This window comes from Chionomys nivalis, chromosome 10, assembly GCF_950005125.1.
Source record: "Chionomys nivalis chromosome 10, mChiNiv1.1, whole genome shotgun sequence".
NCBI classification, from domain to species: Eukaryota; Metazoa; Chordata; class Mammalia; order Rodentia; family Cricetidae; genus Chionomys; species Chionomys nivalis.
Genome location: NC_080095.1, coordinates 50,109,841 through 50,124,138, shown reverse-complemented (window position 1 = coordinate 50,124,138; position 14,298 = coordinate 50,109,841). Strand labels below are relative to the sequence as shown.

The window sequence follows — 14,298 nt, the reverse complement described above, 5'->3', positions numbered from 1 at the left end:
TATTAGTGTTTGAATGATTGGCATCCATAACCCAGTGAAAATGTCATACAGATGGGCCACTGTGGATAGTAAGTGGAAATCTTTATATATGACGAGATACAGAGTATGGAAGACAGTAACTGGATAATAGTTTTCCATTAAAGTGACTCACTCATAAACCAAACAACTTGAATACTGTATCTAATCACATCAATATATTTGATACCACACAATTGTGGCATATAATTTCTGAGAATCCAGGATCTATTTCTGTGACAATAGGCTGTTACCTTCACATATGTGTTTAAGGTGGTGTGACCCTCTGTCATTTAAAGGCAAGGGAACCTTTCTGTTGTATAGAAAGGTGACCTACCATTTCCTTTCCTTCTTGTTGCTACTTAGCTTGTAGACCAGACTTGATATTCTAATTCATCCCTTGCTTGTCTGTCATGGCAAGTGCTTTGTTACATTAATACAGTTCTATTTTTTCAGTTATGAATAATGTTTCAAGCCTTAATGCAGCTGTTGAAAGTCCCACATTACTGATCTAGGTATTAACGCCATAGGAGTTAAAGTCACGAGACAATTTTATAGGGATAATTTCTTGGCAAAGTTAGATTTTGTGCTGAAGTCCTGCTGGGTGCTGCACACATTGATAGATGGCTCACTGTTTAATAGGACATCTCACTGTTCATGTATGTGAGGAATGGGTGTGCTAATTAGAGACTTAGGAGAAAATCCTGCTTTATTGTTGTAGGTTTTTGCATGAGAAGTTTCCCTCATTCTGTCGTTTTGCTGTGGCATTTAAAAAAGTGTCTTTTGCCAAACAACTGAAAGTATGAATCTAGCATTTTTTGTGGCATCCTGTGAAAGGGTTTCCTAGGAGCCTGGGCTGAATATTTAAGAATAACACAATAGAGAGAGGAGTTTTTCAGTGACTGGAGTGGTGTTGAAAAACTAGGAATACAGAGTCCAAAGTTGTGCTAATTTGGTCTCCATGAATAGTATTTTTTTAAAATATACATGAGAATGAATATATATTATATTTATACCTTATATATTTTATATTTATGATTATAGTTTATTATTATATATAATATATTTGTGTGTGTGTGTGTCTGTGCCTGTGTATGGACATGTATGTACAGGTTTGAGGCTGATGTTGAGAGACTTCCTGATCATTCTCTACTGTAGTCATTGAGTCAGGGTTGGTCAGTCAAACTCAGAATTTGCTACTAAGCTTAGTCTAGCCAGCCAATTTGTTCTGGGAATCCCTTGTCTCTGCCACTTTGACACTGGAATTACAGATGTGCCATCCTGCCCACCTAACATTTACGTGGGTTCTGGGCATTCAAACTCCTATACTTATGATTTCAAGACAAGTGCTTAAGCCTCTGAGCCATTTCTAAGCCCCACATCATGTATTTTGAGCTTGAATCAATGTATCAACCCTATCCTAGTTCATTACTGTTACCAAGATTCCACATGATTTTCTACCTGACTGCTTCAAGTAGGCACTACATGACTACTTTGGGAAGTCATTCAAAAGGTTTAGTGGAAATGTAGCAGCAGACAGACTGTGTTGATGTCTTCTTGGAGCAGAATGCTATGCAGCTCATCTGAGGAACTGCAAGGGCACAGAAGAGCTGAACTAGGTTGCCTATTGGCTGCCTGTCTCAGGGTTTCTGTTGCTGTGACAAAACACCAGGACCAAAATGCAAGTTGGGGAGGGAAGGGTTTGTTAGGCATACACCTCCGCCTTGCTGTTCATCACTGAAGGAAGTCAGGGCAGGAACTCAGACAGGTCAGGATCCTGGAAGCAGGAGCTGGTACAGAGACCATGGAGGGTCTGCTCAATGGCTTACTTCACGTGGCTTGCTCAGCCCATCTTCTTATAGAACCCAGGATCATGAGCCCAGGGATGGTACTACCGCCATGGACTGGGCCCTCCCCTTATTGATCAGTAATTGAGAAAAGGCCTTCCAGCTGGATCTCATAGAGGCATTTCCTCAACTGAGGCTCCTTCCTCTGACGACTCTAGCTTGTGCCAAGTTAACACAAAACCATCCAGTATATTGCCCCGCTCACTGTGTTTATGCTTCTCATGTTCTTGCATCCCAGTTTGGGGAGTATTGAGAATAACTGGGGGCTAAAGAGGTTAGACATCTTACCTGGGGTGGGGATGTCAGGGCTGAAAGCACTGTTTGGGAGAAACCTGTCGGGTTTGCTTTGTCTGCTGACACTAAAGGTATAGAATCAGATGGATAGGATTTTGAGACATATGGGGGAGGAAAGGAAAGACAAGAAGAAGGATTGGAGGCAATGGGAGAGAGGATGAGAAAGAAAAGCACTAAGTTTCTTATATGGGTACTGGACATTGGACCTAGGTCTCTGTACTTACAAAGCATTTGTAAGTTTTATCAACTCAGACATTCCAAGACTTGGTTTAATACTTTTATCTTTCTTATTTATTTGTTTGTTTGTTTGGCATGGATTCAAGACAGGGATTCTCTGTATAGTCTTGGCTGTCCTGGCACTCACTCTGTAGACCAGGTTGGCCTTGAACTCACAGAGATCTGCCTGCCTCTGCCTTCTGAGCGCTGGGATTAAAGATGTGCATCACCACCATCTGCCATAGCCATTCTTTATATTCATAATATTAAGGAGTAAGAAGTATTAAACCAGGGCTGCGGGGGTGCCTCAGGTTATAAAGAACTTGCTTTGTAAGAACGGAGACCTGTGTCCAATGTCCAGTTCCCACATAAGAAAGTGCAGTGTGGTGTTGTATGCTTGTTATTCTAGGGATGGGTCAACCAGTGTAACTGAATTGGTTGTCTCTTGGCCAATGAGAAACCTTGTCTTAAAAAAGGTGGATTGCATTCCTAAGAATGACACCTGATGTTGTCCTTCAGCTTCCACATGCATGGCCACACATGCATGCCCACCAGCAAACACAAACAGACAAGCATGCATGCATAAAGTATTAAGCCTACTTATTTCACATAATAACCTAGTAGTCTTTTTGAGTACAGGGACAATGTTTATCCATCATGTGGTGTGGGCAGTATTGTCTTTGTGGATGTTATTATTATACGTTTTGTTGCTGTAGTCTTGACTGTTGTAGCTACTATTGTTCAATTTCTCTAGCTCAAAAGATATGACATATAATGTATTTGAAATGATTTTATATTGCAAATTTAGATTTGGATGGAACCAGCCAACTCAGTTATTCTGAGATTCTGTCTTACGAAGATCAGCCCATCTCTACCCTCTCACAGTCTCCCTGTGAGAGCAGAGACACCAGACACCATGGCCCTTGTCATCAAGAGACTGGCGTGGTCCGAAGCCTCAGTCGTCCTTGTGTGGAGAGCATCCTGGAGGCGGAGACCGTGTTTACTAATCGGGGCTTTGAAGATTCATATGCCACCCACAGCTCCTCTGTGTGGAGCCCAGAGGCGAGTTGTTGGCTTTCTTTCCTTTTTTGGCAAGTTTTTTCTATCCTTTGTTTCAGTACCATGCACTCAGTCCTTTCCTCGCCATCCCATCGGATATCTCCAGACAGGAAGTATTGCCAGGTCTAGAAAACCTTCTATTTGTCTAGGTGACCAGAGTCTCTGTGAATGGCAATAAAAGAATCACAGATACTTTCTTTCAAAATGGAAGGAGAAAAAGAATATGGTTGGCAGAATGGAGAAGAGCTGTCAGGGAATAAACTTTCACAGGGTTTTGTTCTCATACAAAGGGGGTTGCAGATCTTTGGAGAGCCTGATTGCTTTCTTTTGTGGAAAAGTGGATGATATTTTATCACACTCCAAATCTTCAGCTTTGATTCCTAAAATCAAGCTTACTGGATAATTTAACTAAAGTAAATGTCCCTCAAAATGAAAGTACACATGAAATTGTAATGAGGATCCTAGTAGATTTGAGTTGAGTTGAAGGTCTGGGAGGTAGCAATGAGGGTAAAAATACTCTGGCCATTGATATTGCTTTTTGCAATAAACATTTGATGGAAGATGCAACTTATGAATCTATCTTCCAATTAAAGCTTGTTTATTATGTCGGAGGTAGGACTAATCATGACAATGATGGCAGCCATGATGGAGAGGGACCCCAGCTACTACAGTCGGGGGTTTTACAAATATTGTTTTATCTCCTAGGCATTTCTGATTGTTCTTTGTGAGATCCACACATTCTATGATTCCCTGATATTAAGAAACATTAGCTAGTGGTATTTAATATCTAATTTGAAATCAATTTAGATAAACATTGAGTAGTCAATATTCATATGACCCATATGATGTGTGGAGATGCAAGTATAGAATAAATTGATTACGACAACCAGAGGAAATAAGTGTGTGGTAGTGGGGGGTGAATCTCTCTAGAAGGACCCAGAGTTCACCGTGAATAAATGCTTAAAGAAATGCAAAAGAAAATTGTAGAAGATCATGTTCCAAAGCCTTGCTGTTCTCATGTTAGTGGGAAGATGTAGGATGTGTGTAAGAATTCCTGTGTGCACATGATTGCATGCGTGTCCTGGCGCCTCTGTGAGGCTGTTTCTGCTGAGGGCCAGAAATGGACACTCAGATACCTGGTTTATGGCTTGTTAGAGCCTATCCTTGCCACACAGGCACCCAAAGCCACTGGCTTTCATCAGTTTTGTTAAAACCAAAAAAAGACAGAAACAAAATGCAAGTCTGCTCTCCCATGGTGTCAGTGCTCAGCATCAAATCGAATCCCACACAGTATTTAAAAATATTCCCTTTGTCTCCCTCGCTGCAAAAAACAAACCAGAACTATTTACCTGCCCGCTGATAACTCTGTTTCCCTGATAATGGTGCCATTAGGTTTGGGCTTGCCTTCTCCACGTAACCTCCCATTTCCCTGCCTCCTGGTGCTTTAATAGATGACTTATGCTGAGGGAACTGAATGTTCTCAGACTCCAAAAATACCCAGACAGCTCCGTGTGCGCCATTCAACCTCCTATCTATTTTGAGACAAAAACTGTAATTTGGTGCTCCTACTGTAGAACTTCAGATCCAGCCCAGGCAGTTCCCGTAACTGGCTGCTCTGCAGGCGTAGCTTGCCTCTTAAGCATTGATTTATTTGTCTCTTAGCTGTGTTAAGAACCTTGTCTTCCCTGGTGTATCTGGCATCCAGAACGTATCATGGATCCATTTACTTTGGGCCACAAGATGACATCAACACTATCTTACTAAAACAGGAAGCCTTTTCAGTTTGACAGAAAATCTTTAAACTTACGGGGGTTTTGACAGTTTGATGCAAGCATTTCCACCTTAAAGGGGAAAATCAGGACAGGGGAGCTCAAGGAATCATTTATTTCGTCTCAGAAGGAAAGCACTCGTGCGGTGTGGCTACCTGTTATGATCATGGATTTTCTAGTTTACCCTCAGCTGGCAAAGGCCATTGACTTTCTCCCGCAGACCTAGGGCTTGGTAGGAAAAAAACAATGGGAAGGTGGCTGGCAATTTCAAACGTACAGAGAGAGCCAGGTGTCCCACTTTTCTTCTCTGCTTTCTACTGATTAATTGGTTGGCCTTGAGAAGTTAATTAAAATCTGCCAAATGGGGATAAGAAGGAAGAGAGTTTTACCTTGCAGGAAGGTCAAACAGATTAGCAGTATTAACAGTACCCATACAAGGAGCTCCTTTGGTGGCCTGGTGATAGGTAATGTGTGTTGAAATAATTAATTGCTATGAAAATACAAACCTCCACAAATCTCTGTCTCAAATCAACCCAGGGAGAGGCCGCGAAGCCCAGTTTTCATGAGCAATACCTGGAATTGGCCCACTGGGAGCCCAGCTGCTGCCCAGGGCTGTGCTTCGCCCAGAGTTCTCAGAGCAGTTGCAGTAGAGCTCTGCCCAAGACTCCTCACATGCCTGCAAGTTCAGGGAGTATCATGGATAACTTGATGGATGTGCGGGGAGATCCTTATCACCAGGGCATTTTACCTTGGCATGGGAGTAGATGATGAGGCTAGTGACTCCTGCCTAATGTCAAGAGCAGAGACCTGAAATAGAATGTCAGGTCATTATAGTACTGTCATCCAGCTTCCATCCCTACTGCCTTCCTTCCTCGTCTCACTCACCTTATGCACATAGGAGCATCTAGAGTGAAAAGTTTGGCAGCAAAAAGTAGGTCATGTGGCTTAACCCAAGGCTTGAGATTTTGACTATTCAATACTAGGTAAGGTATGCTGTGACCCTGGGATTGGAAGGGTATTAGACACAGAGCCCATTTTAGCTTTGGTTTCCTTTCCCATGAAATGGAGATGCTATAATAACAGCTCATTAGGCAGATAGTAGCATCAGAAAGCACAGTGTTTCCTAGTTGGGTTCCCCAGTAAGACAGAGCCAAAGGTAAAGGCTTTTGTTCCCTACCTTGCTATTGGGCGCATTCTCAATGGATGAGGGAATGAGGGGGAGGGAAGAAAGAAAAAGGTTACAGATGTGAATGTGCCATTGAGTTGGCCACCACCCAGTATTACCAGTTGCTTTATCCCGTGGGACATACTTCATGAAATTATAACCTGCTCTCTAGTCATCTTGCCAATGGGAGAAAGTTTATTGCATGGAGTATTAATGAGAGTACATTCTGGCATTTTGAAACATGGTGGGAACCAGAATACTTTCTAAGCTTTGGTACCAATGGACCAATGATGAGAGCTGAGCGTTATATTTTATGAAAAGAAGGTAAGAACTTGCTGGGTTGTGCCAGGCTGCAGTTTCTTAGAGCCCAGGTGTGCTGTGCCTGTAGAGGAAACTGGAACAAGATTTGAGTTCAAGGCGAGTTGAGGTGTGCAAGAACTGCCTTTTAAAGTCTATCGCAGACTTGATGTGGTACCTGACATTAAGAACTTAAAAGAGGCTAACTATTATGCTTCGCATCTAGGCAAGTCATGTAGATGATCAAGAGTGCGTTAAACTAGATGGGAGTTTTAAGGGGAGACAGGAGCTTAAGAAAAGATTCTGCCTTGGTTTTTCAGTTAGCCTAACTCCTTGGAGACTCGCTTCTAATATTATATATACACTAGTCAGTTGTATTCAGAAGTCTCTATAGCAACGACTGCTATCACTTGAAACAGAGTACCTCTGAATAGAAAGCTCATGCATGATTGCATGCGCAGGGAAAAGGATAGAAGAAACTTCCCTTATTTTACAAGAAAGCTGAATTTTCTTGACAGAGTAATTTGAATCTTAAAAAGGAAGGGCATTTATTAGATGTCTTCGATATGTCAAGTGCACAGCATCCCTATGTAGTGGGTATCATCATTATTTTACTACTAAGGAAAAATAATGGAAAGTATTAGATGATTTGCCCAGTGTTATGGAGCTTATAAATATCTAAAGACCTGACATGTAAAGAACATTTGGTTCTACAGCCCCGTATGCTTCCCCTGTGACTATGTGCGAAAGTTCTGAGGATGAATGTGCATATTGAGGTATTTTATTGTAATTTTTTTGAAGCAGGCTCTGAATTAGCAACATCTAGAGTTCAATTCCATAGATAAAGAACTGATTTACTTTAAGAATGGGTTCACAGTGACACCCCTTTAGTTATAGGTAAGACTCGGGCCCTCAGCGAAGAATTTTTCAAAAATATATTGACGTAGTAATTTGTTGGTGTGGTGGTCATTACAGTAAATTGTGTTCAGTTTAGTCTTCCAGTAAGGGCATCAGATATGAATAGCTACATGTAAATTGACGGCCAAGAGTGACATTCCGTAACGAGACAAGCATCCTTAAAAAGCGGTAACTCCATGCCAGCGTAGGGAATAGATAGTCTGGTGGGAAGAGGAATTTTCATTTTTGCTAAAACTTCCCAACCCCACATTCTTATGTAGGCATATACTAATGTAAGCTCTTCAGTTTGGCCAGGACCCAACAGAACCAGTGACAGAGTCAGTATTTTAACCCAGGTTTCCTGGCTCCAGGGGTGCTTTCTGCTGACTGCTGTGACTGATCTCTTTAGCCTTTCCTTTGAATGATCTGCTTAGACTGGGCTCGCTGTGGCCAACATCTCTGGCAAGCATCTCAGAAATGCAGTCTCTGGCCCCAGCCCTTGACTTAATGAGAATCCTTGAGTGACTCAGCTGGCCATTAGGGGAGAAGCTCAGCTGTTAGTCTTTTCTCTCAGGAAATTTGAAAACACACTGAAAGATCAGTTGTTTGAGGCCCCACCCTGCCCCCCACTGGGATTTTTGCCCATGGGAAGTTTCTGATGCGCAAACAGCAGTTCCAGGCTTAGCAATTACTCCCTGGGACTCAAAAGTTGCCTGTTGGCATTTACACAGTTGGTAGTTGACTTAATTAGGGACTTCATATCTCAGTTGGCTTCAACCATAGCGGGCACTTGTACGTTTTCGTGAGGCAGTGCACATTAACGCAACTTGAAAGATGTGTCTCTTTCGTTTATTTTAACAAAAATATCCTCAAAAACTTACCCTATGCCAGGCACTGTGTTCTCCATGAAGTCACAGTTTGGAAAGAGGGGCTTAGCACTCAGAGCTTTCCTAACACAGAAGAAGGTCATGTGTTGGCAGTCAGAAAGCTTGGGAGGCAAGGAAGCTCCGAGGGGCAGCGACCTGCTAACATGCTACAAGTCATCACCATTTTCTGTCCTCATTTTTTGTTTTTCTCCTCTGCTTGTAACAGCAGCAGGATGGGACCAGTCTGCAGGTGCCACCCAAGCTCTTGGAGCCTATCTCAAAATGTGGTTACCTAGATATCGTCTTTGAGTACAGAGCCGTAACCCAGAAGCTCACCGTGACCATTGTGAGAGCACAGGGCCTTCCAGATAAGGATCGGAGTGGCGTCAACTCCTGGCAAGTCCATGTAGTGCTGCTGCCCAGTAAGAAACAGAGGGGCAAGACTAACATCCAGAGAGGGCCCAATCCCGTCTTCAAGGAGAAGGTCATCTTCGCCAAGCTGGAGCCCAGGGATGTGGCTGCCTGTGCCGTCCGATTCCGCCTCTATGCGGCCCGTAAGATGACCCGAGAGAGGATGATGGGAGAGAAGCTGTTCTGTCTCAGCCACTTGCACCCAGAAGGGGAAATGAAAGTGACTCTGGTTCTGGAGCCAAGAAGTAATATAAGTGTGAGTATATTAAATGGTGCTACTGCTGGTGTGATGTGTTCAAAGACCTGGGGTTGCCCGCCCTTGATTTGCAATGTTCGGCTTGTGGATTCATAGTTGTTAATTTAATTTTACATTTGGCTCTCCTCCTCGTTAGCAAGCCACGTTTGTGCGTCAGGCACAGTGGGTCTTCCAAGCCTGTCATCTGGTAACTTGATGGACATATTCTCCACCCGTTTTGGGAAATGATAGTGGCAGCATGGTAGAGGGCATGGGAAGACCGGGAGAGGCTTTTGACTTGGTGGATAAGCATTCCTATTCCTCCCATTCCCAGGATACGTTATAATAATTCTCAGACATGGTACTCTTTTGCTGTTGTTTTCTTGAAACAAGAGTCTTACTATGCAGCCTGGGCTGGCCTCAAACTCATCTGTAGCCCAGGATGCCCTCCAATTCAGGATTCTCTTGCCGTACCTTCCTATGTGCCATAATTACAGGTGTGTATGCCTGAACTTGTTGAGGCAAGGCTTTCAGCGAGCACTCAAAAGCATCCTACAACAGCAACCCCGAATGCCTGACACTTCCGAGACCTTCTGTTCTTATGACTGGTCTCCTACCGTGTGTCTTACTCCTAGGGCTTCAATAGCTTGGAGGTCTGAGAGGTGGCCGGCCCCATTGCTGCTTTAGGTTATCTGTCACGCGATGTGAAGAGCTCCTTCTACAAAACTGCGCAGAAAGAACAGGCAGTTGTGGTTAGTCAACCAATCAGTCATCCATCCGGAGATGTTTCCTGGTGTGTGCTACATAAGCCAAATAGCTTACAGAAGCAAGGAGAAAGCTATTATCCCTTAGTCTAGTGGAGGAGGGTGTTGACAGGCAGGCCTTGGTAAACAGAGCTCCACAGGCTAGGGCAGGCTTTGAATGGCCAGGAGAGGGTTCTTTTGAGACAGTGAAAAAAAAAAAAAACCCGAAAGGAACCCACATAGCTCAAACAATTGAGGGAACAAGACTGGTGACATGCGTGGGTGGATTTTCAAGACTAAAGGAGGCACACACAGGCATTGTGGAGGAAAAAAAAAAGCGTTCCAGGAAGGTCCATCCGTCTGAAGTTCTAATTCTGCCTGAACATCTTTATATTGGAAACCCTCATTTTCGCCTCTCTAAATCTATGCCACCTACTGTCTTCTGAGACCCGCCTGCTGGCAAGCTCGCCTTTCCAGTCGCCAGCTCCAAAACTGTAGCGCTCACCTATGACCTCTCTCTGAAAGCTGTGCCTTCTCTTTAGATATGAGCAGAGCCTGGCTCTCTGGTGGGCTAGTGGAATAGTCCCCTGCTGGTGGCCTCTAAATCTCTGCTGTTTTCTGACACAAGGGTTAGAATGAGCGCAAGAAAGCACAAGCCAGATCATGTCTCATGCCTACCCAAATCCTTCATTTACTTCAAATCATGAAATCGTACAGAACAGAATTCAGAGAAGAGTCAAAAAGAGACCCGCTGCACTGTGAGGTCCAGGCGTGAGTATGGCCACACCCATTCTTGTCAGTGCCAGACCCTGGGCTCTGGATTGGGGGCACAGGCTGATGGAGAGAAGGAGCCAGTCTAAAGGAGGAAAGCATCTCACTTATTATCTAAGGTTGGTCATGGTTATACACCAGATATGCAACTATGCAGGAGGGGCTACTAAGTAATGGGTAAGGATTTAAGAACTTAGTAGGGGTAGGGAAGCAGTCCTATGAGAGGCACTACAGTAGAGGTTTCTGTAGAGGTACAAGGATGGGCACCCTTCCTCCCAAGGATGCAAAGGCTTCTTTGTTGTACTTCTAACTTCTGGGCATCAAAGCTTGTAAGGCCCTTGTTGAACCCCCTAGGCATCCTGCTTACAAATCATGATCCATGAAAGCTTGGAGGCTCTTACAGAAACACACATGATTTGGTTAAGATGGTGCCTTCTCCTGGACATGCACAGCATCTGATGCCTTTTATTGTTCTTGCCTATTGGGATGCTGGCAGGAAGTTTAGAAAATAATTTCAGATACAGATCTGAGATAAGTCCCAAGGCATTTGTGTCCCGCAGAGGAAGCGGTCTGCTAGAGGGGCCGCTGGCTTGCTCTAGCCAGGCTGATGCTTGCTCATGCTCCTTAGTGAAAATCAGTGTCTTCATCTATCTTGTTCTCTTTGTGATGTGTCTGGTGCATAACAATGGCACTCAGAAGTGTGCACATGAATAAACATGAGAAAAAACCCAGGCTCTCTCCTCGGTTCACCTGCTGCTGCCCGGGTCACCAAGATCCACAGTCCATGTATCTGATCCTCTACCAAATATCAAATAGTAAAAGTGCTCACTTCCTGTGTAGCTTTTTTTTTTCATAGGAGACAAAAGTTCCTATATGGAATACACTTCCTTAGCAGCTGAACCAGACACCAGGTGTTTCATATACTGGCCAATACCCAGTGGCCATTTCTTTTACCTTTGACACAAAACATCTTCTGTATTGCCTTATTCATCAAGAGTGAAGAGAACAGAGATAGAGCTCAGGCCTGGAGTGGGTAGGTTCCACAGAAACATTCAGGAACAAATTACACAGGAGGGAATCTTGGCCTATATTAAATGTATTATTCACACCCCATGTATCTTTGAAGGTTTGATTTACACTAGCAATAACATCTTTGTCCATTCTCTCTTTAGAGAGGAAATATTGAATGGAGAGCACTCTTGGAATAAATATGTCGGCTAGTACCACAGGCCATCTCATACATGGCTGCTTTCCCCAGCACATTGTAATTCACACGGAGTGCCCATTAGTAGTCTTTGGCAGTCATTAAGACCGGGTCACAATTTCACCAAACATAATATCAGCTTTCTCTGAGAGAGGGGCGCAGCACGGGCCAATGAACTCTTTGTGTTCTTCCCCTCCAGAGTGGAGAGTCTCCGCTTAGCCCATCTGTGGTGTCTCACAGTGACAGTGCTTCATCCACACAGTCCCTGTCTCATGGAGGGGTGCCAGAGCTGTTGGTGGGACTGTCCTACAATGCCACAACAGGGCGATTATCTGTGGAAATGATCAAAGGCAGCCATTTCCGCAACCTCGCTGCTAACCGAGCTCCCGGTAAGTACATGTCTGCTGCGCTAATGCTGGCATCTCCAGAGGCAAGGGAAAGCCCTTGTCTATTTCATCTTAATTCTTCAATTTTTTTATGGTAAAAAAATAGACTTGGTATGGCTTGGGCATGTTTTCATGAAGCAATATCTCTGGCTTTCTTAATGGCTTCTATTTAATTAGAAGAAAAACTTCTATGCTATCTAAATATATCTTGATGTGATTTAGAATGATGTGTGTGTCTATATTTCCAGAAATGTAAGATGCATGGGAATTGAAATCTGACAATATTTTACAGGCTGTACAGAGGCACAACCCTGACTTTGGGGAGAGGCAGAAAACTGTGGTTTAATTCCAGCTCTATTGTTACCCATCACTTTGCTCTGATCTTGCACAGTCAGTTTCCTGAACTCTTCTTGATTCACCTGGAAAAAATATTAACCAATACCTTCCTGATGGGAGTGCTGTGATATTTAGATAAGTGAATTCATATGAAGGACTTAGCGTCGTGCCGCATGTACACCGAGCACACAGAGATGTTAGTAATGGCTATACGGCAAAGGGCATAGATCTTGGGCAATGCAGGAAAATGACGACTTCTGAGGACACTGTTAGGAAGAAATGCTCGGGACAACCCTTTCCTTCCCTTGGATGGAAGTCAGGGTTCAGAAGAGTAAATAACCACTGCTACCAGTTGCTTCAATAGCCCTTCAAACTAAGAAGTTGGATTATGGACATTGAAATAATACTGTTACAAAATTACCTCATTTTTTAAAGATCTTAGTTACCTGATAAAGAAGATTTGGAAGATAAACTTTGGCTTTTGGGACCTTGTGTAGATACATCTAATTAGAGGAACATAATTTGCATCTGGCATGCTAGCTGCAAGAGAGTCATAAATACACTGCAGAATTATTTCTAGCCTCTCCTGAACAAGAAGGTGATTTTGAAGGTGGGAAAGTAGAAAGGAAGGAATCTGCTTCCCAGGGGAACTAGAATCTCATTAACAGAATGACAAAAGTCAATACAATGCTGACAGTTGATGAGCTTTGGCTTCACATGGGAGATCGAGGTGAGGAGTTCCTATAGCTGAATCTGAGACTTTCATTTCCGCACCCTTTTGCTGTGCTGTAGACTACCAATCATCTGTTGTAAGTGGCTATCTTGCTAGCCAAAGTTTTAAAGAGAACTAACGGGCTAGGTCAGCTAGATAAGTCTTGGCTTCGTAAGTACGAACACCTGAGTTCAGGTTCCATAACCCATGTGAAATGGTGGGACATGTGTAGCCTCAGCGCTAGGGAGGAGAAGACAAGAGAATCCCTTGGGCTTGCTGGCCAGGCCATCTAGTATAGCTTAATTGGAAAGTTCCAGGGCCATGAGAGACCCTATCTAAAAAGAGGTATATAACGTTCCTGAGGATGAAAGTCGACGTTGTTCTCCATCGTTCACATTAATGTGAACATACAAGTGAACTTGAACACATACAAATAAACATACTCCCCTCGACACACATGCATTAACAAACTGTGTTAAAGCCAGCAGAGAAAGCCCCAGATCTCTGGGGAGTGGAGTAGACTGGGCAGTGTCTAATCTACATTCCATGGCTCCATTCAGGCAGGTGAGAGCTATTTAGAATGTACAATAGGTACTGATTATTAATTGTACAGCTAGAGGCTCGGATAGACCCAGCTTTTCTTTCTACAACAGCCCAGTACTTGCTAAGATCTTGATTTAAAACTCTTCCCCCCGCAGCACCTGCCAATCTCCTTTACCCTGGTGCTGAGATCTGGTACTAGCTGAACAATATTTGGGGAACGTGATGGAAATGCAAAGAGCGATGAAGCTGTGGATTTTAGTCATGGCCCATTCAGGTCCGAGTTAGGAAGCTCTCCTCTGTGTGCAGATGGTATAGCCAATTCAGGGAAGGAGTACAGCATGGTGGCTGAGAAAGAAGCATCTAGAAGCTAACAAACCACACTGTACTTTCAGGTTCTCCTAATTATTAGCTGTGAGTTACTAAGCTATTCTGAATTTGTTTCCTCATCTGAAAATAATATATATTTTTATGTATGGATAATACACATAGAGCTGTGATACTGAAGGTTATACCTTTGTATCTCCATATAATT

General features: G+C 43.4%; 1 protein-coding gene across 3 annotated transcripts in view; it reads left to right on the top strand.

Moving 5' to 3' along the window:
* Syt16 (synaptotagmin 16) overlaps positions 1–14,298 on the top strand; it is a 246,924-nt gene that overhangs the window by 211,160 nt on the left and 21,466 nt on the right. For all 3 annotated transcript variants that reach the window (XM_057782915.1, XM_057782916.1, XM_057782914.1), the window contains 3 exons: positions 3,181–3,434; positions 8,652–9,092; positions 11,989–12,178. In XM_057782915.1, coding sequence (XP_057638898.1) covers positions 3,181–3,434; positions 8,652–9,092; positions 11,989–12,178 — 885 coding nt within the window. The remainder of the gene's footprint in view (positions 1–3,180; positions 3,435–8,651; positions 9,093–11,988; positions 12,179–14,298) is intronic.